General features: G+C 43.1%; 1 protein-coding gene across 10 annotated transcripts in view; it reads left to right on the top strand.

Moving 5' to 3' along the window:
• GOLGA4 (golgin A4) overlaps nucleotides 1-22,790 on the top strand; it is a 132,014-nt gene that overhangs the window by 41,180 nt on the left and 68,044 nt on the right. For 7 of the 10 annotated variants that reach the window (XM_049871128.1, XM_049871123.1, XM_049871121.1 and 4 more), the window contains 5 exons: nucleotides 8,529-8,627; nucleotides 8,974-9,106; nucleotides 10,224-10,414; nucleotides 10,715-10,798; nucleotides 13,202-13,349. In XM_049871128.1, the coding sequence (XP_049727085.1) occupies nucleotides 8,529-8,627; nucleotides 8,974-9,106; nucleotides 10,224-10,414; nucleotides 10,715-10,798; nucleotides 13,202-13,349 (655 nt within the window). The remainder of the gene's footprint in view (nucleotides 1-8,528; nucleotides 8,628-8,973; nucleotides 9,107-10,223; nucleotides 10,415-10,714; nucleotides 10,799-13,201; nucleotides 13,350-22,790) is intronic. The other 3 variants (XM_049871120.1, XM_049871124.1, XM_049871122.1) reach the window with 2 other exon arrangements.

Genomic DNA, 22,790 nt, shown 5'->3' with positions numbered 1-22,790 from the left:
AAAAATCACTTGGATTCCTCTACATCAACAAAAAGAACACCGAAGAGGAAATCACCAAATCAATACCATTCACAGTAGCCCCCAAGAAGATAAAATACTTAGGAATAAGTCTTACCAAGGATGTAAAAGACCTATACAAAGAAAACTACAAAGCTCTACTACAGGAAATTCAAAAGGACATACTTAAGTAGAAAAACATACCTTGCTCATGGATAGGAAGACTTAACATAGTAAAAATGTCTATCCTACTAAAAACCATCTATACATATAACGCACTTCTGATCCAGATTCCAATGTCATATTTTAAGGGGATAGAGAAACAAATCACCAATTTCATATGGAAGGGAAAGAAGCCCCGGATAAGCAAAGCATTACTGAAAAAGAAGAAGAAAGTGGGAGGCCTCACTCTACCTGATTTCAGAAGCTGTTATACAGCCACAGTAGTCAAAACCGCCTGGTACTGGTACAACAACAGGCACATAGACCAATGGAACAGAATTGAGAACCCAGATATAAATCCATCCATGTATGAGCAGCTGATATTTGACAAAGGATCAGTGTCAGTTAATTGGGGAAAAGATAGTCTTTTTAACAAATGGTGCTGGCATCACTGGATATCCATTTGCAAAAACATGAAACAGGACCCATACCTCACACCATGCACAAAAACTAACTCCAAGTGGATCAAAGACCTAAACATAAAGACTAAAACGATAAAGATCATGGAAGAAAAAATAGGGACAACCCTAGGAGCCCTAATACAAGGCATAAACAGAATACAAAACATTACCAAAAATGATGAAGAGAAACCCGATAACTGGGAGCTCCTAAAAATCAAACACCTATGCTCATCTAAAGACTTCACCAAAAGAGTAAAAAGACCACCTACAGACTGGGAAAGAATTTTCAGCTATGACATCTCCGACCAGCGCCTGATCTCCAAAATCTACATGATTCTGTCAAAACTCAACCACAAAAAGACAAACAACCCAATCAAGAAGTGGGCAAAGGATATGAACACACATTTCACTAAAGAAGATATTCAGGCAGCCAACAGATACATGAGAAAATGCTCTCGATCATTAGCCATTAGAGAAATGCAAATTAAAACTACGATGAGATTCCATCTCACACCAACAAGGCTGGCATTAATCCAAAAAACACAAAATAATAAATGTTAGAGAGGCTGCAGAGAGATTGGAACTCTTACACACTGCTGGTTGGAATGTAAAATGGTACAACCACTTTGGAAATCTATCTGGCGTTATCTTAAACAGTTAGAAATAGAACTACCGTACAACCCAGAAATCCCACTCCTCGGTATATACCCTAGAGATACAAGAGCCTTCACACAAACAGATATATGCACACCCATGTTTATTGCAGCTCTGTTTACAATAGCAAAAAGCTGGAAGCAACCAAGGTGTCCATCAACGGTTGAATGGGTAAATAAATTGTGGTATATTCACACAATGGAATACTACGCATCGATAAAGAACAGTGACGAATCTGTGAAACATTTCATAACATGGAGGAACCTGGAAGGCATTATGCTGAGCGAAATTAGTCAGAGGCAAAAGGACAAATATTGTATAAGACCACTATTATAAGATCTAGAGAAATAGTAAAAACTGAGAAGAACACGTACTTTTGTGGTTACGAGGAGGGGAGGGAGGGAGGGAGAGGGTTTTTTCTTGATTAATCAGTAGATAAGAACTGCTTTGAGTGAAGGGAAAGACAACACTCAATACATGGAAGGTCAGCTCAATTGGACTGGACCAAAAGCAAAGAAGTTTCCGGGATAAAATGAATGCTTCAAAGGTCAGCGGAGCAAGGGCGGGGGTCTGGGGAACATGGTTTGAGGGGACTTCTAAGTGAATTGGCAAAATAATTCTATTATGAAAACATTCTGCATCCCACTTTGAAATGTGGCGTCTGGGGTCTTAAATGCTAACAAGCGGCCATGTAAGATGCATCAATTGGTCTCAACCCACCTGGAGCAAAGGAAAATGAAGAACACCAAGGTCACACGACAACTAGGAGCCCAAGAGACAGAAAGGGCCACATGAACCAGAGACCTACATCATCCTGAGACCAGAAGAACTAGTTGGTGCCCGGCCACGATCGATGACTGCCCTGACAGGGAGCACAACAGAGAACTCCTGAGGGAACAGGAGATCAGTGGGATGCAGACCCCAAATTCTCATAAAAAGACCATACTTAATGGTCTGACTGAGACTGGAGGAATCCCGGCAGCCATGCTCCCCAGACCTTCTGTCGGCACAGGAGAGGAACCATCCCCGAAGACAACTCATCAGACATGAAAGGGACTGGTCAGCGGGGGGGAGAGAGATTCTGATGAAGAGTGAGCTAATTATATCAGGTGGACACTTGAGAGTGTGTTGGCAGGTCTTGTCTGGAGGGGGGATGGGAGGATAGAGAGAGAGGGAAGCTGGCATAATTGTCACGAAAGGAGAGAGTGAAAGGGCTGACTCAATAGGGGAAGAGCAGGTGGGAGTATGGAGTAAGATGTATGTAAACTTATATGTGACAGACTGATTGGATTTGTAAACGTTCACTTGAAGCTTAATGAAAGTTAATAAAAAAAAAGCTAATCCCAGGGTTTGCAACACTTTGGAAGCAATCTAAATGTCCACCAAGAAGAAATTTTGAATTAATTGTTTTATCCCTGAAACGTAATAGAGCCATTTGTTGTTGCTGTGCTCACAGTGCCACCCGTACAGGAGGGCACACACTGAAGGTACGGCCCCCTCTCCCAAGGGGACCCTGCGTCTATCACCGGAGATCATCCGCGGCGTTGGTTTCTTGTGTCTTCTTTCATGAAGTTTGATTTGTACAACCCTTTTAATTGATGGGGAGCTGTCATGGATTAAGCTGTGTCCCCCAGAAATATGTGCATCAATTTGGCTAGGCCGTGACTCCCACTATTGCGTGATTGTCCACGTTTTGTCACCTGACGTGATTTTTCTGTGTCCTGTAAATCCAGCCTCTGTGATATTGATGGGATGGGGCTGGTGGTTGTTATATTAATGAGGCAGGACTCAACGTACAAGATTAGCTTTTATCTAAAGCCAATCTCTGTTGGGATGTGAAAGAGAGAAGGGAGAAGAGAGACAGGGGGACCTCATACCACCAAGAAAGAAGCACAGGGAGCAGTGCGAGTCCTTTGGACCTGGGGTCCCTGGGCGGAGATGCCCCTGAACCGGGGGAAGATGGATGACAAGGACCTTCCTCCAGAGCTGGCAGAGAGAAGGCCTTCACCTGGAGCTGGCGGCCTGAACTTGGACTTCTAGCCTGCCAGGCTGTGAGAGAGTAAACGTGTGTTGTCGAAGCCGTCCACTTGTGGCATTTGTGTTAACAGCAACACTAGGTGACTAAGACAACGGACGTTCACGACAATTACGTTAAACTTCAATGTCAGCATCTTATTCTTGTAAAGCCAGTTTAAGCAGTTAACTGGAGGGAGCATTACTGATTATATGCAGTGGCAAGTAAACTAAGTTGAAAATATTTTCTAAATCATTACTCTCTTAAAGCTACATTGAAAATATAGTTTATATAGATTCCTGAAAGAAGTTTCTTCTAGAAAGATTTTTCCTCCACAGGCTTATGGTCTCCCCCACCTCAGTAGGCTTACATTTTAACAAGATAATTTATGTAGTTGGAGGCAGTATATAAACTGTCAGACGATAGTAAATCTTAAACATTTTTTATCCCTGTATAGCTAACATGCAGCATTTTTTTCCCCTCGGAAAGATAATAAATTTTAAGATTGGACTTTAGAATCAGTACTTGGAATCAGTTTTTGTTTTTTTTAAGGATTTAGCCAAGTTGTTGGAATGTATTCAAAACAAAATGACATAATGGTGAAGGGACTTGAAATCATGTCCTCTTAGGAACGGCTGGAGAATCTGTGAGAATGTGTTAATTTGAGAAGATCAAGGAATATTATTGTTTATTCATTAAATATTTATTGTGCCAGGCCTACTAAATAGCCATTAAACAAACAAACAAAACCAAACCCGTTGCCATCGAGTCGATTCCGACTCATAGGGACCCTGTAAGGCAGAGTAGAACTGCCCCATGGGAAGTCCAAGGAGCAGCTGGTGGTTTTGAACTGCCGACCTTTTGTTTAGCTGCCAAGCTCTTAACCACTGCGCCACCAGGGCTCTGATAAATAGCCATCATTATATCTATATATACATATAACTACCTAGATATGGAACATGTAAGGGTGAATAAGAATCCTTGACTTAATGAAGTTCATTTTCTAATGAGGAAGACATACGTGTACAAGCATGCATGCATACATACATACGTAGCCTGGTAGTGAAAAGTTCCAGGAAGAAAAATAAAGCGAGCACAAAGGGCCAGAGAGTGAGCGAGGGCTTAGTGAGGGTGGTCAGGGACTCTGGCTGCTCGGGAGGAATGGATCATGCGGAGATAGGAATGGAGTGGGAGACTGGTGTGGCGGTAGGAGAAGCGGCCAGACCGCCGCCACTCCCAAGGTGGTGCCGACACGGTCTGCCAGTGATCAGGCACGGCGGGGAGGAGTCTGCACCAACTCGGGTTTTTGGCTGAGTGACCGAGTAAGTGGTGATGCTGTTTGCTGAGACGGGAGCTGTGGGAGAAGATCAGGTTTGTTGGGGGAGGAATCAGGACATGGCTTTGGCTGGCTTCGGAGTTGGAAGTGGTATCGCATGGAAGAAGGATTAGATTTGTTCTTGGGGACCCCAGATTTCCAATGAGTGTAAGGAAGAACTGTTTTGTTTTTTTTTGTTTAAACAGTGGGAAATGACTCTACCTAGTAGGCCCAGTTCTAGAGCTAGTGAGATCCAGGTCATGAAGATGTTGGACAATTGGTCATCCGGCCTGTGGATGTAGTCAGGATCTAAGGAGACAAGTCTTAATTAAGGTCCTGTTATAACTGTGGTCCTCATTGTTTCTAGAGTGCTTGTTGGCAGAGTAGAGGTCCCTAGGTGGTACAGACGGTTTGCTGTCAGCTACTAACCTAACAGTTGGTGGTTTGAACTCACCCACCAGCACCATGGAAGAAAGGCCTGGCAACTGCTTCTGTAAAGACTACAGCCAGGAAAACCCTGTGGAACAGTTCTGTTCTGTAGCACATGGGGTCTCCGTGAGTCGAATTGACAGAGGTATTGGCAGCGTAGTATACAGGTAGCAGGACGTGGGAGATGGGGACGTGATTAAAGGATGCTGCCACCGAATTCAAGGACTTCTCGTCTAGAGGAGTTAAAAACACGCAAAACCCGGAAACCGTACTGTAAATTGCGGAGATTTTGTGGGCTGTTAGGTTTGTCATGTGACTGAGCCTAGTATGTTGTATTGTGGAAAATTGTTTAGAAGAAAGCAAAGGTCCTGCATTGTCATTAAGGAGATGTATGGCTGCTCTAGGCTAAAGAGTTGGCTTGTCCAGAGGCATGGAATTAATGGAGGACAGCGTTTCCCAGACTCCGGATTTCATGGACCAAAAAATTCCCTTGCCGTTGCCTCCAGAACTAGAGCTACTAACTTTTGTTTTTCAAAGTAAGGGCATCAAGAACAAGGAACCAGATTCTTTGATTGTCATTATGGCATGGAAGAAAGGTCATTTTAAGATGAAAAATTTTAGGAACGATATAGTCTCAGAATAAAATACAGTTGTTTAAGTGAAAGAAATTTAGATCCTAGAAAAAAAAACTCTGCTTTGGCCTTCTGTGTCTTGTTTCACTCTGGGCGGGTGAACACATCACTGTGGACGTGTCCTGATCTGAAGACCAGCACTTGGAGACCACCGCAGTGGGGGACGCCAGGCCAGGAGGCGTTAGTCAGAGATGCTTGGGTGGTGTGGGTTGTGGGCAGAGGACAGTTAGAGCTGCTAGACTTTCCAGTTTTTGAGCATTAAGACATTTGAAGCAATGCAAGAAGAGGGAGTTGCTGTAAGTCCCTGAAAATATTGCTTGAGGAGTATCGTTCCAGCAAACGTGTGAGGGATGGATTAAAGCAGTGGAACACTTGAGGTGAGCAGTCTCTCTCTCTAGAAGGTCATTGAGGGAAATTAACCCATTGCTGTCGAGTCTATTCTGACTCATAGTGACCCTATAGGACAGAGTAGAACTGCCCCGTAGGGTTTCCAAGGAGCGACTGGTGGGTTTGAACTGCCGATCTTTTGGTTAGCAGCTGTAGCTCTTAACCACTGCGCCACCAGGGTTTCCTTGAAGGGAATTAGTTGTCTAAAATCATAGAGATCTGGCGTATGGCTGTAGTTATGGAAAAGGAACCTACCCATTGAAGAAAAAAAATGATGGAAGAATTTGATCATAAGCAGGATTTGACAAAGATGAGTAAAATATGACTGCATATTTTGAAGTTAGGCAGTTGCAAAGATGGGAAAAATGGAAAAATAGAGGGATTTTAATGGGGTATCTAATATCTCCCAGATGTCATTGTCTCATATTCCGAGGGAGAAAGTATAGGTAGAAGCACAGAGGACACCGGACTGAGCTCACAGGGGTAGGTGCCAAGAGGATCAGTGAAGGGCAGAGAGGAAGCTAAGGGCCGGGAAGAGGTAACCAGGAGCCTGAAGCTGTGGAGGTCAAGTACCTCCTCACAGGGGTAGGTGCCAAGAGGATCAGTGAAGGGCAGAGAGGAAGCTAAGGGCCGGGAAGAGGTAACCAGGAGCCTGAAGCTGTGGAGGTCAAGTACCTCCTCACAGGGTAGGTGCCAAGAGGATCAGTGAAGGGCAGAGAGGAAGCTAAGGGCCGGGAAGAGGTAACCAGGAGCCTGAAGCTGTGGAGGTCAAGTACCTCCTCACAGGGGTAGGTCCCAACAGGATCAGTGAAGGGCAGAGAGGAAGCTAAGAGCCGGAAAGAGGTAACCAGGAGCCTGAAGCTGTGGAGGTCAAGTACCTCCTCACAGGGGTAGGTCCCAACAGGATCAGTGAAGGGCAGAGAGGAAGCTAAGAGCCGGGAAGAGGTAACCAGGAGCCTGAAGCTGTGGAGGACAAGTGCCTCCTCACAGGGGTAGTTGCCAAGAGGATCAGTGAAGGGCAGAGAGGAAGCTAAGAGCCGGGAAGAGGTAACCAGGAGCCTGAAGCTGTGGAGGTCAAGTGCCTCCTCACAGGGGTAGTTGCCAAGAGGATCAGTGAAGGGCAGAGAGGAAGCTAAGGGCCGGGAAGAGGTAACTAGGAGCCTGAAGCTGTGGAGGTCAAGTACCTCCTCGTAGGGGTAGGTGCCAAGAGGATCAGTGAAGGGCAGACAGGAAGCTAAGAGCCGGGAAGAGGTAACCAGGAGCCTGAAGCTGTGGAGGTCAAGTGCCTCCTCGTAGAGGTAGGTGCCGAGAAGATCAGTGAAGGGCAGAGAGGAAGCTAAGGGCCGGGAAGAGGTAACCAGGAGCCTGAAGCTCTGGAGGTCAAGTACCTCCTCGTAGGGGTAGGTGCCAAGAGGATCAGTGAAGGGCAGAGAGGAAGCTAAGGGCCGGGAAGAGGTAACCAGGAGCCTGAAGCTGTGGAGGTCAAGTACCTCCTCGTAGGGGTAGGTGCCAAGAGGATCAGTGAAGGGCAGAGAGGAAGCTAAGGGCCGGGAAGAGGTAACCAGGAGCCTGAAGCTGTGGAGGTCAAGTGCCTCAGGAATAAACCAAGAAAACAAAAACCTGTTGCCCATGAGTGGATTTCGACTCATAGTCACCTTGTAGAGGACGTAATTAATTCTTGGTGGCTGGTCTGGCAGAGAAGTAAAGACCATTGGGCCGAGTTAGGAAAGCTCATTAAATGGCTTAGAGAGAGCAGCGTTTTCAGTAGTTTCAGGAACTTCAAGTTTTATTGTTTGGAGGTGGGCTAGTTCCACCTCTTCATTTTATAGACGAGGGAGCTTTCGTTTCGGCTGTTAATATCAGTTTGATTTCTGACAGTTGAATTCCTGATCAGGTGAACACAAGATAACTTAAGTAGTCAGATGTCTCTAAGGAAAGTCTTACTTTTTTCTTAAGTGTGATTAATTTTTTCTTCACCCCACAGTATTACCAATTCAGCAGATATTATTACACCTCCAGAAAATATACTTGTTCTTTGTGGGTCCTCATATTCTTTAAGGAACAAAATCAGCTACTGGTTTTTTATGTTTTTTTTTTTCCTTCCTTTTTTAAATTTTTATTGTGCTTTAAGTGAAAGTTTACAAATCACGTCAGTCTCTGATACAAAAACTTATATACACTTGCTGTATACTCCTAGTTGCTCTCCCCCTAATGAGACAGCACACTCCTTCCCTCCACTCTCTATTTTCATGTCTATTCAGCCAGCTTCTGCCCCCCTCTGCCCTCTCATCTCTTCTCCAGACAGGAGCTGCCCACATAGTCTCCTTGGTTTTTAATGTTTTAAATGCTGAATACTCTCTAATCTTTAGTTGCTGATAGCTTATCTTAAGAGAAATGCAGACCTGATATTGATTCATGTTCTTAAACTCTGAAAAACTTCAAGTTTCTATTTTTGGTTTTAAAATGCTTTGTTTTAGGAGCTCCAGATGGACCAGCAAGCAAAGAAACATCTCCAGGAGGAGTTTGATGCGTCTTTAGAGGAGAAGGACCAGCATATCAGTGTTCTCCAGACTCAGGTAAAGGTTAGAAGAAAAAGTGTGGAATTTTTGGATGAAGAAAAATAGAAGGGTTTGGATGACATATCTGATAGGTTCCAGATGTTATTAAAAAATGGTCTATTCTTAGAACTTTTTGCTTTCAATTTTTAAGAATAATTTTTGATTTATTGTGTCTTTTGGCTAACTACCATATCATTCATGATAGCAACTACAAAAACCAGTTGCATAGGGAATGAAGTTTTAAAAAGTTTTTTCCAGACTGTAGCAAAAAGGACATCATTTATACCACCCCTCTCTGTTTTAGGAAAGCCCCAGTGCCATAGTTACTCATGATTTTTCCTGAAGAAAACCTTGTTTTCTTTAGGTTTCTCTGCTAAAACATCGACTACAAAATGGCCTGATGAACGCTGATATACTTAAACCACTCCCCCAGGTGGAGCCACAGGCTGAAAGCGTCTCTAAGGAAGAGAATGCGGAGAGCAATGCAGAGCCCGCAGGTGAGCTTCATCTCCTCAGAGGTTTCAGTTCAAAGCTGGAGGAGGATGTGGCCAGAGTCCCGGGCCTGAACTGGTGGGCATGGGCTGACCAGAAAGTGTCCTTGAGCCTAACATTTCCGGAAAGATGTCCTTGCTTGTTGTTTTTCAGGATAAAGTAACTGAGTAACTGTTTTAAGACTGTTTTGCAGTCTGTGAGTAGTAACACGTTTTTATTGTAATTGAAATTCATGTATTAGCACACTGTTTAATTGATAGCAGTAGTGAGAGTTCAGATAAGCCGGTCACTTCCACTCAAGGGTACTGAATATGCTATTTTTAATTGTTTGGATATTTTAGTTGTTAATTAATGTTGCTTACGTATTTCTACATTTAAAGATTCCTGTATGTGCCCTAATGTTTCCCTTTTAACTGGAAAAAAAGAAATATTTAAATTTCGTCTTAAAAATCAACTGCAGCCCTCTCTCTTCCTTGAGGTTTTCAGGTACATATTCAGTGAAATTCCCACTTTTTATTTCCCGTCTCTTTTTCTCAAAGAGATTTACGATGGATAGTAGTCCAGCCAGAGTCAGAGTCAGGAGCTGAGCAGCTCGCTACCTAAGCAACCAACCCTGCAAAGGGCCCTGTAGTTCCCCTGGGGAGTGAAAATGTCAGTCATAAATGTAAGATGATGGGAAGACTCTACTTGGCAGAACTCCACTCGGGAAGAGATTAGAAGGTGGCTGGAAGGAGTGCTTCCTTAATTGTATTGGGCTAAGATCCACAAGGGATAATTGTGAATAACAGAAGATGGTCGTCAAACTGTCTTTAAGGAGGGTGGATTCTGGTAATGTTCGTTAACTGCTGAGTGTTATGCGCCACCTGGGATGGAGGTGAACCTCAGAGGAGGTGAGGGCACTAGCCCACTGCTTCTTCAGGTAAAGATAAAACAGATGGTGAAAGGGTAGAGGCTGCGAAGGGTGCCAGATTCTAGCTGGCCAGGGTCCCCTCTCCCGATGTGGCTTAGAGTACAGCGGTGTTGAGATAGGATGACACTGCTGTGCCCTCAAAGGCTAGCTGTCCCCAGGGAGCCCTTCCCTTCCTGACTGACTGCCTCCTGCCTGTGGTGCTTTATCGCTAGTAGCTGGAGATGGACCCTCTTCTAAAACACTGGAAGCGCTTCAGCAGAGAGTGAAGCGTCAGGAGAATCTCCTTCAGCGCTGTAAGAAAACAATCCATTCGCATAAGGAGCAGTGCGCCCTGTTAACCAGTGAAAAAGAAGCATTGCAAGAGCAACTGGAGGAGCGGCTGCAAGAGCTAGAAAAGACGAAGGTACAGCAGCAGACGAGTTTCGCCCTAACTCAGTCCTGTAAATGTAGGTCCGCAGGCTCCGGCTTGGCCTGCCCCTCCTCGGGAGAGCCTCCGCCCACCCTCCACAGAGGGCATGGAGAGCCCTTGCTGGGCTCTGGGGTGCTCTGGGCTTCCTGTCCTCATAGCATGTGCCATGACCTCCTGTGTACATTCCTCCTCTACTAGACTGTAAGAAGTATCTAAAGTAGATAAAATGTTTAGCGTTCTCATAAGAACAGAAGCTTTATTAGAGATGGAAATGAATTTTTAAAATTTTTTTAGGAGCTTCATATGGCTGAGAAGACTAAACTTATCACTCAGTTGCGTGATGCAAAGAACTTAATTGAACAGCTTGAACAAGATAAGGTAAAACAAACAAACAAAAAAACCTTATGATACTAAAATTTGTCAGGGGGCCCCAACATTTACTTCTGAAAGAAGTTGAAAGCATTCAGACTTCTGCTTCCGAAAATTATTACAGCTGCTTCCATGAAAAAGCTTTTTGTCTTAATTTCTAGATTTATATAACTATTAGCATTCGTTTTGTATCATGTGAAGCTGATTCTCTGTAATTTTTTTGTATCCCAGTTAGATTTATTGATTAGAATAACTGTTGCAAAGGAAATTCATGTTTATAGTATGTAATTACTTTTCAGAGAAAAATTAAATTATTTCTAGCCAAGGGATTGCTGAACACGAATGGTAGATGTTCTTTCAAACGTAATGGCAACAGGCTAATCTCTCGGATAAGTTGCCTAAAAAGTAGAGAAATGGTAATGTGTATATTAACGTAAACAGAAATCCCTGCAAATGAATTTTTGAATCTCTAGATGAGGTTGGAGGATCGAGGACGGGATGAGTTTTACTCTTGGCAGCTGGGGAGCAGCTGTAGCAGCAAAGATGACTGGAAACTTCACGAGCAAACAGTTTTGACCTAAGTCTTCCAGCCCCAGATTCTGAGCAGCTCCCAGTTTGCTCTGCACAGTTTCCTCGGATACACTGCTTTATAACGCAGTGTCCTAAGTGGCCACTTAATTAAGAACACGTCGTCAGAGTTAGCTTGCTATTGAAGTGAGCTGTTGGCAGTCTTTTCGTTTTTTTTTTTGCTTTTATTTGTTTGCCGCTCTGCAAACTTTTTAAAAAACCCCTTCAAACAAGCAAACAAACAAAAATGAAACCTTTTTATTAGGGAGAACTTAAAGCATTTACAGAAGTAGAAGAAATTTAGTAAGATGAATTCCTGCGAACCTGTCACCCAGCTTCACTGGTTATCACCAGCGTTGTTTCATCTGTACACCCCCACCTCCGTTATCCTTCTCAATCCAGGACTGTTTGACAGTAAATCCAAGAAATCTGACTCTTTTATGAGTATTTTAATGCATCTTTAAATAAAAGACTTAAAAAAAAAAAGCATAACTACGTTGTCACAGTCACATCTGAAAATGACCAAGAATTCCTTAATATGATCAGATACCTAGTCAGTTTCAGATTTTCCCCGTTGTCTCATACATTTTCCTTTTTATGAACCAGTATCCAAATAAGGTTCTTTGATTGTAGTTGGTTGATAAGACTCTTAAGACTTCTTTTAATCTATAGATCCGACGGCCTTCTCTCTCTCCCCACCCCCCCTTCTCTTTCCCTTGTGATTTGTTGGTTGAAGAAGCTGGAGGCCCATGGTTTTGTTCTGAAATTTTATGTAACAATTCCCTGCTTTCTGGGTTATCTGTCTAGTAGTAATAGCCATATGGAAGAGTCAGACTGTAAAGCGGGTCAGCAAATGCTGGGCATAAGGTAATAAACTTTTTCAGGCTGCGAAACAGCTGTCACAAAACCTAAATACTTTATTTTTTAAGAGACAAATGGACTCATCCCATTTTTTATTTGTCCCAAATGTCTGATTGAATACACAACACTGAGTAATCTTTTCCCCCAGGACCTTCATTTCTAGTGTAGATTACCCAGAGAGAGGGAAGACGGTAGTAAGTAGCAAATTGGAGGAATGCGGTGTGTCACTGACGTTAGTAAGGAGTGGTGGTGGGACCAGAGACGGTCATAGGAGAAGAGAGGAGCCAGGCAGACCCGTACTTCAGTGCAGCAGTCACCTTACACGCTCAGCAGCCCCTGAGGCTGTGCTGTGTACAGCATGGTCAGTGATTGTAGCTCACGATGGCCCTGCGCCAGGTACAGAAGGTTATGTTTTATTCGTCATAAACGGGTTACTAAGATAGGGAAAGTTACATTCATGGAAGAATTGTAAATAAATCTTTTCACTAACATATCCTTAATCTTACTATTACGTTTTCTTAAATATAAAAAATACTCTGATGTCATGCCAAGGAACTGAGGTTTTTGTAATATATACAGCAGAACAGACTTCAGTTTTTGAAATTTTGAAGTGCTTTCTCAGTACTAAGTAAGAAGTATATTTTTCCTACCTTTCCAGGTAGGCTTGATAGGTGCTGTCAGTGGTGCTAGAAACCCTGGTGGCGTAGTGGTTAATTGCTACGGCTGCTAACCAAGAGTTCTGCAGTTCCAGTCTACCAGGTGCTCCTTGGAAACTCTACGGGGCAGTTCTATTCTGTCTTATAGGGTCTCTGTGAGTCAGAATCGACTCATCGGCAAAGGGTTTGGTTTTTGTTTTTTTTTGGTCACTGGTGCTATGAGTGGGAATTGACTCAACTCCACATGGAGGCAGTGGGTTTGGTTTGGTTTTTGTCGGTGGAGCAGCTTTGTCCTGCAGATGCTTATGGAGCCTGCACTTCTATTCAGGGAATGGTGATAGCAGAGACAAAGCGTCAGATGCACGAAACTCTGGAGATGAAAGAAGAAGAAATTGCTCAGCTTCGCACCCGCATCAAGCAGATGACTGCCCAGGGGGAGGAGCTACGGGAGCAGAAGGAAAAGTCTGAGAGAGCTGGTAAGAACTCAGGGGTTACTCATTTATGTCAGTGCTCAAAAGTCTTTTAAAGTGCTGGATCAACCCTAAAAAAATTAGTTAAATATTATAAAACACAGAACTGTAGAGACCCTTTATAAGACACTGACTGGCTCCTTAGAGAAGGCATAGGTTGGCTAGCTATGGCCTGTCGACCAAATCTGGCCCACGGTCTGTTCATATATGGCCCTCAGGCTAGGAATGATCTTTACGATTTTCTTTTATTTATTTTTTTTAAATACTGATTTTTGCAATTTTAAATGGTTGGGAAAAAAGAAAAGGAGTATGGACAGAGACCATATGTGGCCTACAAAGCCTAAAATATTTACTCTCTGGCTCTTTACAGAAAAACATTGCTGACCCTGCCTTAGAATATCATAAACTTAGACTTATAATTTTGCGACTCTCCAATTAAGTCACAGCATGCTACTTATTTAATAACTGCTGCTTTGTAGATGCTCTAGTGTAAACAAAGAGTGTAAGATACAGTCTGCTTTAAAAGGGAATGCACGAACAATTCGGTGTTATGCATGGTAGCATTATGTTTTGATATAGTGCTAGGCTGTAGAGTATAGAAACTAGCAGGGTAAATACAGAGTAATGCCAGGAAAGGAGAAGCATTAGAAAGAGGAGAGCAAGGTGAACTCCGGAGCCTTCAAACTACTGAGGATGTGAGTCTTGAGTCAGGCCTCGGACGATGGTAGAATGGGTCTCAGCAGAGAGGCGAAGTAGCACACAATGAAAAGCTAACCAAAAAACCAAACCCGTTGCTGTCGAGTCGATTCCGACTCATAACGACCCTATAGGACAGAGTAGAACTGCCCATAGAGTTTCTAAGGAGCGCCTGGTGGATTCGAACTGCTGACCTTTTGGTTAGCAGCCGTAGCACTTAACCACTATGCCACCAGGGTTTCCAGTGAGAAGCTAGGAGACCATAAGCAGGCACAGACGCCATACTGGGTGTGTGAACAAACAGAAAACCATTCTTGGCGATACGGCAAATGGAGTTGGATTGTAAAGAACTGACTGTTGAATTCTTATTAGGTGAGTTAGCTGGGTTTAGACTTGGATGTACAAGACAACAGGAAAGCAGAAGTAAAAAATGATTCCATAATGTGACGGAAGCTAGCGTTTTTGTAGAAAGAAATGACGTGGAAAATCAAGCTTAGAAACAAACAGAAACCCAGGTTTGAGGTGCTGAGAGCTTTAACCACTTTGCTTAGGACAGTGGATCAGGGAAGGAGAGGAAGGGTGGAATCTGCAGAATTTGGCATCTGATAGCCCTGGAGGGGCAGAAGAGTAGGTATCTAAGATGACTCCAAGGTTCTAAACTCCGGAGACTGAGTGAACAGTATCAGGGACAGAGATGATGAAGGTGGACCAGGAGATGCTAACGGGAAGTTGAGGATTAGAGTGCGACGCTGAGTTTGCTCAGGTACTTTACCGCTGAGCAGACGCTGAGCTTTCCAGAGGCAGCTGACTTGTAGGAACTTGGAAATAAAGTGGAGAATCTCTCAGCAATCATTCATTAGCCTAGAATTGAAGCCTGCGGTTAATTCATAGGAGAAGCTGCTTCCTCCAAAAAATGAGTTTTGCGGTAGTCATGGTAACTGAGTAGCAGCAGCTCCTAAGCTAAATCAGCTAAATACTTCCTTAGCACTTCAGAATCGACTCCACGGTGATGGGTTTACTGCAGCCACCACCACTGCTGTGGTTAAAAAAAAAGTTAGTTGCCGTCAAGTGGATTCCAACTAGCCAACACTTAAGTAGCAATTACTCTATGCAAGGCATTATTATAAGTGCTTGTATTTATTTATTTACTTACAGTTAGTCCTCACAATTTCATGAAATAGGTACCATTATTATCCTCATTTTACAAAAGAGAAAACCTAAGAACACAGAAGTTAAGTAACTTGCCTACATTTACATGCAGAGAGCACCCTGTGTTTACGCAAATAACACACGCCTCTGTGTGTGTTTGCCGGCCACGCCCTCCCTGGTGAGTAAGGGTGCTGCGCCTTTTTTTTTCAACAACAGCAGCACGTGGAAGAGTATCCGCAGGGCGTATCCGCAGGGCGGCACTTGTAACGGTGCCTGGGGTGGGGGGAGGGCACGGCTGGCAAACAAGCGCGCAAGTCACGCGTTATTTGCGTAAAGATATGGTGAGTTATAATCCTGGGTTCAGGATTTGAACCCAGGCATTTCTGACTCCAGAGTCTGTTCTCTTAAACCTGGAGATCCTGAGTTCGGCAGAGAGAAACAGATGCGGGAGAAGAGAAGCTACCCAGGAAGCCATAGACGTTGTGGGTAGTGATGCTTTGGGGGAAGTACGAGCAGTGCTTGAAAAAGGGCTTTGAAAAGGCCCTTGAACTCGGTGAGGACTTGGTTTCAGCAGTGCAGTTTCAGAAGTGGGTTCACACACCAGACTGTGAGATGTCGAGACGCTGACGGGTCTGCGTGAGAGAGGTCCTTGGCCGGCACCAGACGTGTCCTGAGCGTCTCCCCATCTCCCTGCAGGTGTTTTGTTGATGAAATGGTTGGGGAGATGAGTTAATGAATTCGTTCCCAGTAAACCTAAGAAACTTTTCCTTCGGAGAGAGTCGATAGCATCTTTTAGAATATAATCTTCGAAGACTTCCTGGAAGCCGTTGGAGAGTCATGAGACATTGTTGAACAGGCTTGCTTTCAGTGAACAGAACACCTAAGGCACGTCTCAGCTTCTCACATCCAGCCTTTCCGTTTTTAGGATGCTTTTGTTGACTGCTGTAGCCGGTCAAGAGAAAATAATGTTGGTTAGGGGATTAAGTTTCCTTTTAAAACTGAGGTGTACCTTGTGAGGAATTAGAAACTCAGGAATAAATATCAAGTTGAAAGGGGTAAATGATTAAAAGGTAGACAAAATACACAGTTAACTCATGTGCAGGGTAGAATTTTTCCAGGTGACTGTTCCGGTCAAGTCTTAGTGGTGCAGCCTTCCTTCCCTTGCTCCTCCAACACACAGAAAAGTTACATGTTTTGTCTTTAAATGTAATTTTTCTAAACTATATTTATATAATAAACATTTTGTAGCCTATAAGTTGAGAGACTTTCTTGTTACTAATAGTGTCAAAGTATTTTTGAAAATTAAGTTATTTAATGAATACATTCACTTTGGAAAGCCTTTGGACCACACAGTCATAAGTGCTTTCATAGATTGTTCAAAAAATTGTATTTGTAGTTGTGATTATGAGAAACGTGATAGAAAGTTCTAACAGACTAGTTTCATGTTTAAAATAAGGCCTTTGAAATCTAAGATGGAAAATAGTTTTGTATGCAACTGCATTTTATCTAATGGTGTTGAATCTGAACAGAGCTGTTCAAATACAAAATGATTCTTAAACAGTTACTACGCATGTACCAATTTACAGAAAAATTTCAGTTAAGTTCTAAAAGTAACGTTAAGGAAGTAGGGTTTCCATGAATAGTCTTTGAACATCATCTGGGTCTTGGAGAATTCAACTGCGCTGGAAATATTTGTCTCTCTCTTTATTAGACTTAAAATTCAAAGGTTAAAAACATAAGAACTGTTCGTATGAAGGAAACATTAACATTTTTGAAGCTTGCAGTTATTAGGATTTTTAGAAGTAAATGTGTCTACGTAAAAAAATATGGATACTCCTGATGCCTTTTTGAGTGTAAAAGATTTAACTCTGATCCTGTTGGTATTTCTTGACACGTGGATATCGGCAGACGAGTAACTTCTTCCTTTGGCTTGCTCATTCTGGACCTTGGAGCTGGCTCAGTGCATTTGTTCCCCACTACTTTTCCTGGAAGATGTTCTAGTCACTGCTCCTCTTAGTTTTTCTAGATGAGCTGCGATGCCTGCCATATGTTAGAGCACAAAGGAGATCTGAGTACCTCCGATCCTAACCTAGTGGCATCGAGTTGATTCCGACTCATAGCGACCCTATAGGACAGAGTAGAATTGCCCCATAGAGTTTCCAAGGAGCACCTGGCGGATTCGAACTGCCCACCCTTTGGTTAGCAGCCGTAGCACTTAACCACTACGCCACCAGGGTTTCTAGGAAGCATAATTTTACAGTAGAATTCTGAGACTGAGCATGGCGACATGCCTCCCGTAGGATGCCGTACCAGCCTGTAGCACTTGAGTACTCTCGGGTCTGGTGCATGTATCAGACATGGTTTTCGAAGTGTGATACTATGACCCTCTTATTTTGTTAAAATTATTTTAGTGGATAAAGAAAATTAAAAATCAGTGTGTTCATTACAAGGCCTTCACTACAACTGCTCCTAGTATTCCTCTCTAGGTGTTTACTTAAGTAAGCACAGTGGTCGTATTTTCAGGTGACCAGAGTTTAAACCTCAAATCTGGTGATTCAGCTTTAAGGGCGTAGTGCTGTTTCAGGTGGTCCCCCCGCTCCCCCACTGCCAGTAGGTACTACAATTAATTGTCTAGAAACTTAGGTCCTCAGTACAGTGCTAACGGAGACCGTCAATGCTGCTGAATCTCACACGAGGCCCTGACTATCCTGCGTGTGAGTGTACGTTAACCGGGAGAGCAGGTGGGAAATAGGGAGTGGAGACACGCCACTGCTTCAGTACACTTCCATTTAGTCTTCTTCCAGTCCTTATTTTTACATCACCCCGATCATATGGTACAGACAACCTGGCATGCTTCTTTTCCCCCGTTAGCGTTATCTTGGGAGTACTTTTACATGTTGCTAAAGTACTGATGTATTTTAATGGCTGTGTCAAAGTGCATGTACGTCATTTACCATTTCCCTGTTGATCAACATCTAAATGGTTTTGTATTTTTGCTCTTATGAATAATACTGTAACCACTTTGTGAAATAGCTTATTTCATGTCTTTGAATTTTTTTCTTAGAGTAAATTCGTATTACCCACAGTCTTTTTGTTAGCCACCTTCAAGTTATTTAAATATGGACAGAGTAGAACTGCCCCGTAGGATTTCCAAGGAACGCCTGGTGGATTCAAACTGCCAGCCTTTTGGTTAGCAGCCGTAGCTCTTAACCACTGTACCGCTAGGGTTTCTTATTTAAATACAGCAGTTACAAAAAAAGAGCCCACGCCACAGACTTGTACAACCCCCTGCCCTAGTGAAATAAAATGTTCCTGGCTACAATTATGCAAAATGTCTAAATTGTTCTCTTTGAATCAGGCGAGTTTCCAGAGTGCACTAACTTTGTAAACCCTGTTTCCCTTTTATGTACCCTGTTTTTGCTGAAGTTACTGTTTTGTGTGATTGGCTGCATTTAAAAACTTGGATTAACTCATAATAGTCTTTGCTTTTTTATTGCCATGTTGTGTTTGTGCAGGAAGTAAGTTTTTATTCATTTGTATAGCATAGGCCTGATACACCAAAGACATATACTGGGATGTATTTATGTGATGTTTGAAGGACCCTTTAAAAGAGAATTTATGTATTTAAATAATGTGTGAGAGCTATGCATATTTATATAACAAAACGAGAATCACATGTGTATCTAAGTGCTTTGTTAGTTGTTGATAGTTCGTGTAACAGAGTTTCCTTATAGTCTTAAATCTCACAAAACATCTTATTTTTGTGCATCCACACATGCCAATAAGTGAATCATGGTGCCTTTCCCAAGCCTTGTATGAACAGGACTGGGGTAAGGCCTGTTTTCTTCTTTTCACGAGTACCTAGAACATACTTTACAGAGAAAATTCCATGTTTCTCAGGCAATCTAAAATACAAATTAAAATACAATCAAGTATGCTACGCTAGATCGTTAATATGTAAATATTTTGGCACTGAATGGATATCTGGTGGAAAAATTTATTTTAAGTGGAATTAAATTTTCATTCGATATAGGTTGTATGTTTACTAGTCATACTTGTAGGTGCTTGGTACATATCTTTCATTTTTATGTTTTTTGTGCGTTTGTTTATGTCCCCAGCGATGTCACTGTTAGCAGCAAGCATCCGCCACTGCAAGAACACATTGCCTGCCTATAGGATCGCATTTTCGGTTTAATTAAACTTACTTGCCTTTAACCTAGGATTTTTCAAGATCAGCCTGGTGATGTCAAGATACTTGATAGATAAACTCTCAGGGTTAATGTAAGGAGTGGAAATTGGGCTGTATCTGTAAGTTTTTCAAAGGTCAAAGCTTAGTCAATTCGTAAAACGATTCTTGTTACATACTTTGGAAAATGGCTTAAAAACTAAATTTCCATCGCAGACATGATGCTTGTTAAATTTCTGAGCGCCCGGATTTGTGCATCCAGTGTTGCGCTGTCTGGTCTCTGCCGCTGGGTGGCGGTATTATTTTGTTCCCTTGTTTGTAAGCTCTGGACCAGTGGTTTTCAAAGTTTTAATTGCAGGGACCTCTTTACACTCTCAAAATTTAGGGAGGCATCCAAAGAGCTTTTGCTTATGTGAGTTATATGTATGGATGTTTGTTATGTTAGGAAATAAAAGATGTTTTAAAATATTTGTTTATTTCATTAAAAATAGCAATCAAAGCTCATTCTCATTCCATGTTAGCATAAATAGCATTTTTGTGGAAAATAACCTGCGTTCTCCAGAACAAACAATGTAGTGAAGAGGGCCATTGTTGTACATTTTCGCATATCTAGATGGCTGGATTGTCATGCCTGCTTCTGCTCTCAGTCTGTTGTGATGGGCCATTTTGTTTGAAATACACAAAGAAAATCTCACCTCACACATATGTGTTTGGTTTGGAAAAGGGAGGACCTGACCATCCCTCTGTAAGGGTCTCAGGAATACCGGGATCTTGGGAACGTATTTGAAAACTGCTGCTCTAGAGTTTTGCTTTTATTCACAGAAGAGATTTCACGATTAGGTGGGAATTCTAACAAACAAAATTCGTTTTGTCCCTTCTTCTGTTGATTTGCATTTCATTCACTTCATAGCCCTACCTGTGCTTTTCACGGCTTTTTGCAGGCGTGAGGGTACCGGCGCTGGCTTGCTAACTCGTTCTCGGCGGCCGGCTTCCTAATTCATTCTCGGCGGCTGGCTTGCTAGTTCATTCTCGGCGTCATAAATCAGCCCCCTCAGAGCAGCAGTTAATCTAGGCTGGTAGCCTTCCCACGCTTCCGCATCTTGGTTTATTCCCTGCAGTGGAACAGAGGTGGGTCTTCCTAGTCTAGTGGTGACAGTGTTCTCTGGGTCAGTGCAGCGAAGCAGCGATGCTGCCTGGAAGCTCGGAACGCTGGCGTTTTTGTTAGAGTGGGTAAGGGCTGGGGACCAGGAGGAAAGGCGGTGGGGCAGGGAGAGCAAGTGCTGCGTTCTCCCCAGCCTTCCCTCAGCCTTGGCGCTTTGACTCTGTCTGTCCTTACTCCTTCCGCTGCCTTCTCGTGAAGCGTTCTCTTCATGTCACTCAGGGCCTAGCGTACGCTTGGCAGGCGGTAGACATCCAGTGAATACTTGATGAGTGGATGGTTTGACTGTTGAGATGTAGGTTGTCAGCTTTTCTGACTGAACTCTAGTGAATATTTGTGCATTTTTTATAATTTCCACCGACGTGAGTGAACCTCATCTGAAGGGAAAAGCGAGGAAGTAACAAAAAAGGCCTACCTGGTCTTCAGACTTACTGGTCTGACTGAGACTGGAAGGACCCCGGTGGTCATGGCCCCCAGACCTTCTGTTGGCCCAGGACAGGAACCATTCCCAAAGCCAACCCTTCAGACATGGATTGGACTGGACAATGGGTTGGAGAGGGATGCTGGTGAGGAGTGAGCTTCTCGGATCAGGTGGACACTTGAGACTATGTTGGCATCTCCTGCCTGGAGGGGAGATGAGAGGGTGGAGGGGGTTAGAAGCTGGCGAAATGGACAGGAAAAGGGAGAGTGGAGGGAGAGAGCAGGCTGTCTCATTAGGGGAAGAGTAATTGGGAGTGTGTAGCAAGGTGTATATAAGTTTTTGTATGAGAGACTGACTTATTTGTAAACTTTCACTTTATAAAGTACAATGAAAATTATTTAAAAAAAAAAAAGGCCTGCCCGATCTTTTACTTAACTGACAGAGGACCATTCTTAAGTGTCAGTAAGTTTTTGCCTAGAAATATTTTCAGTTTTTTTTTTTTAAATAAAAATTGCCTGAGATACATTGAATTTTGCTTGGTAAGAACACGTGTTCTTGCAACATGCGGCGGCAGTTTGTAGTTCCCGCGTAGCCTTCCCGTGTGCTGTGGCCATGGCTTTCCGTGCATTCTTGCATGTTGGCAGAAGACTTGTCAGCTCTGGCTGATTGATGCACGCTCCACCCCCCCGCCCCCGCCTGCCCATCCCCCCACTTATCCTCTGTTGGTGACTGAAAGAGAAATTACGCAGACATTCAGAGCATCTTTAATATTTACATTGAAATCCTAGCGTAGTTTCACTTTGGAAAGAGTGGGGGATTCACGTTCAGACCACTGCAGGCAATGGGACACCACTTTACCGTGCTTGGTGATTTCAGGGTGAGAAGGTGAGTTGTTTCTGGGTAGGACGCAAACTCAGCGTGTTTTCCCTAAACACTGAAACGGGACTCACCGATGGAGGTGACTTCCTGTAAGGGTGGAGATGGACAGCAGTGAGTTTTTGGAAGTCCATCAGAGGTGTGACACGTTGCCTTTTGTGGAGAGTTAGAAGCTGTCAGCAATTGATTGGGTCAGAAATTCTGGTTTAGTTGAGACAAGTTATTATTGCTCAACTAATCTTGATCCGTGTCAGTGTTCTTAGGTTTTAAGCATATTGCAAGGTAAGGGTTGTTCCTTAAACCCAACTCTAAAGGCCCACCATCAAGCCTGTATATCTAGGTTGGTTTTATCACCTGAGGGAGAATTTGGATGTCTCAGTTACTGCATTTGAACACAGATGCTGAATTAAAAGGTCTCGAAGATTTCTTTCTCGCTGTAAAGTTACAGGAGTCCCTGCCAGAGGTTGGAAAGTGGGAGAGAAAAATTAAATTCAGGTGAAAAGAGCGGTGGCACCAGAGCTGCCCTCCCTTAGCCCTACGTGATGGGTGCAGGTGAGTTAGGAACGCGTTCTAGCGGATCAAACGCTAAAATGGAGTGTATAATATAGGAGGGTGTTAAAACGTTTGCGGAATGTGGTTAAAAACTTATTTACTGAAAGAGCGTATCTAAACAGGAACTTCGGGGGATGGATTTTTTTTTCTTCTGGTTTGAAAAAATGGCAACACTGCATTTATTTCTATGTTGTGCTGAATTTTGGATTTTTAAAAATGAAAACAAAGAATGGTCACTTGGTATTGACTATATTCAGTTTTGTTTTATTTTTCTTAATTGACAAAAGTCTTAAAATTTAAATTCTGTTTTGTTAGAAGAGTACGAAAACTGTCTTTGGGCTCTCCAAAGCCTGATTTAGGTATTTCTGTGACATGCTTGGAGGTGCTAAGACAGAATTTCACAGGCTG

Source organism: Elephas maximus, chromosome 27 (genome assembly GCF_024166365.1).
Source record: "Elephas maximus indicus isolate mEleMax1 chromosome 27, mEleMax1 primary haplotype, whole genome shotgun sequence".
NCBI classification, from domain to species: domain Eukaryota; kingdom Metazoa; phylum Chordata; class Mammalia; order Proboscidea; family Elephantidae; genus Elephas; species Elephas maximus.
Note: the sequence above shows the minus strand (reverse complement) of the source record. Positions and strands in the feature narration are given on the sequence as shown.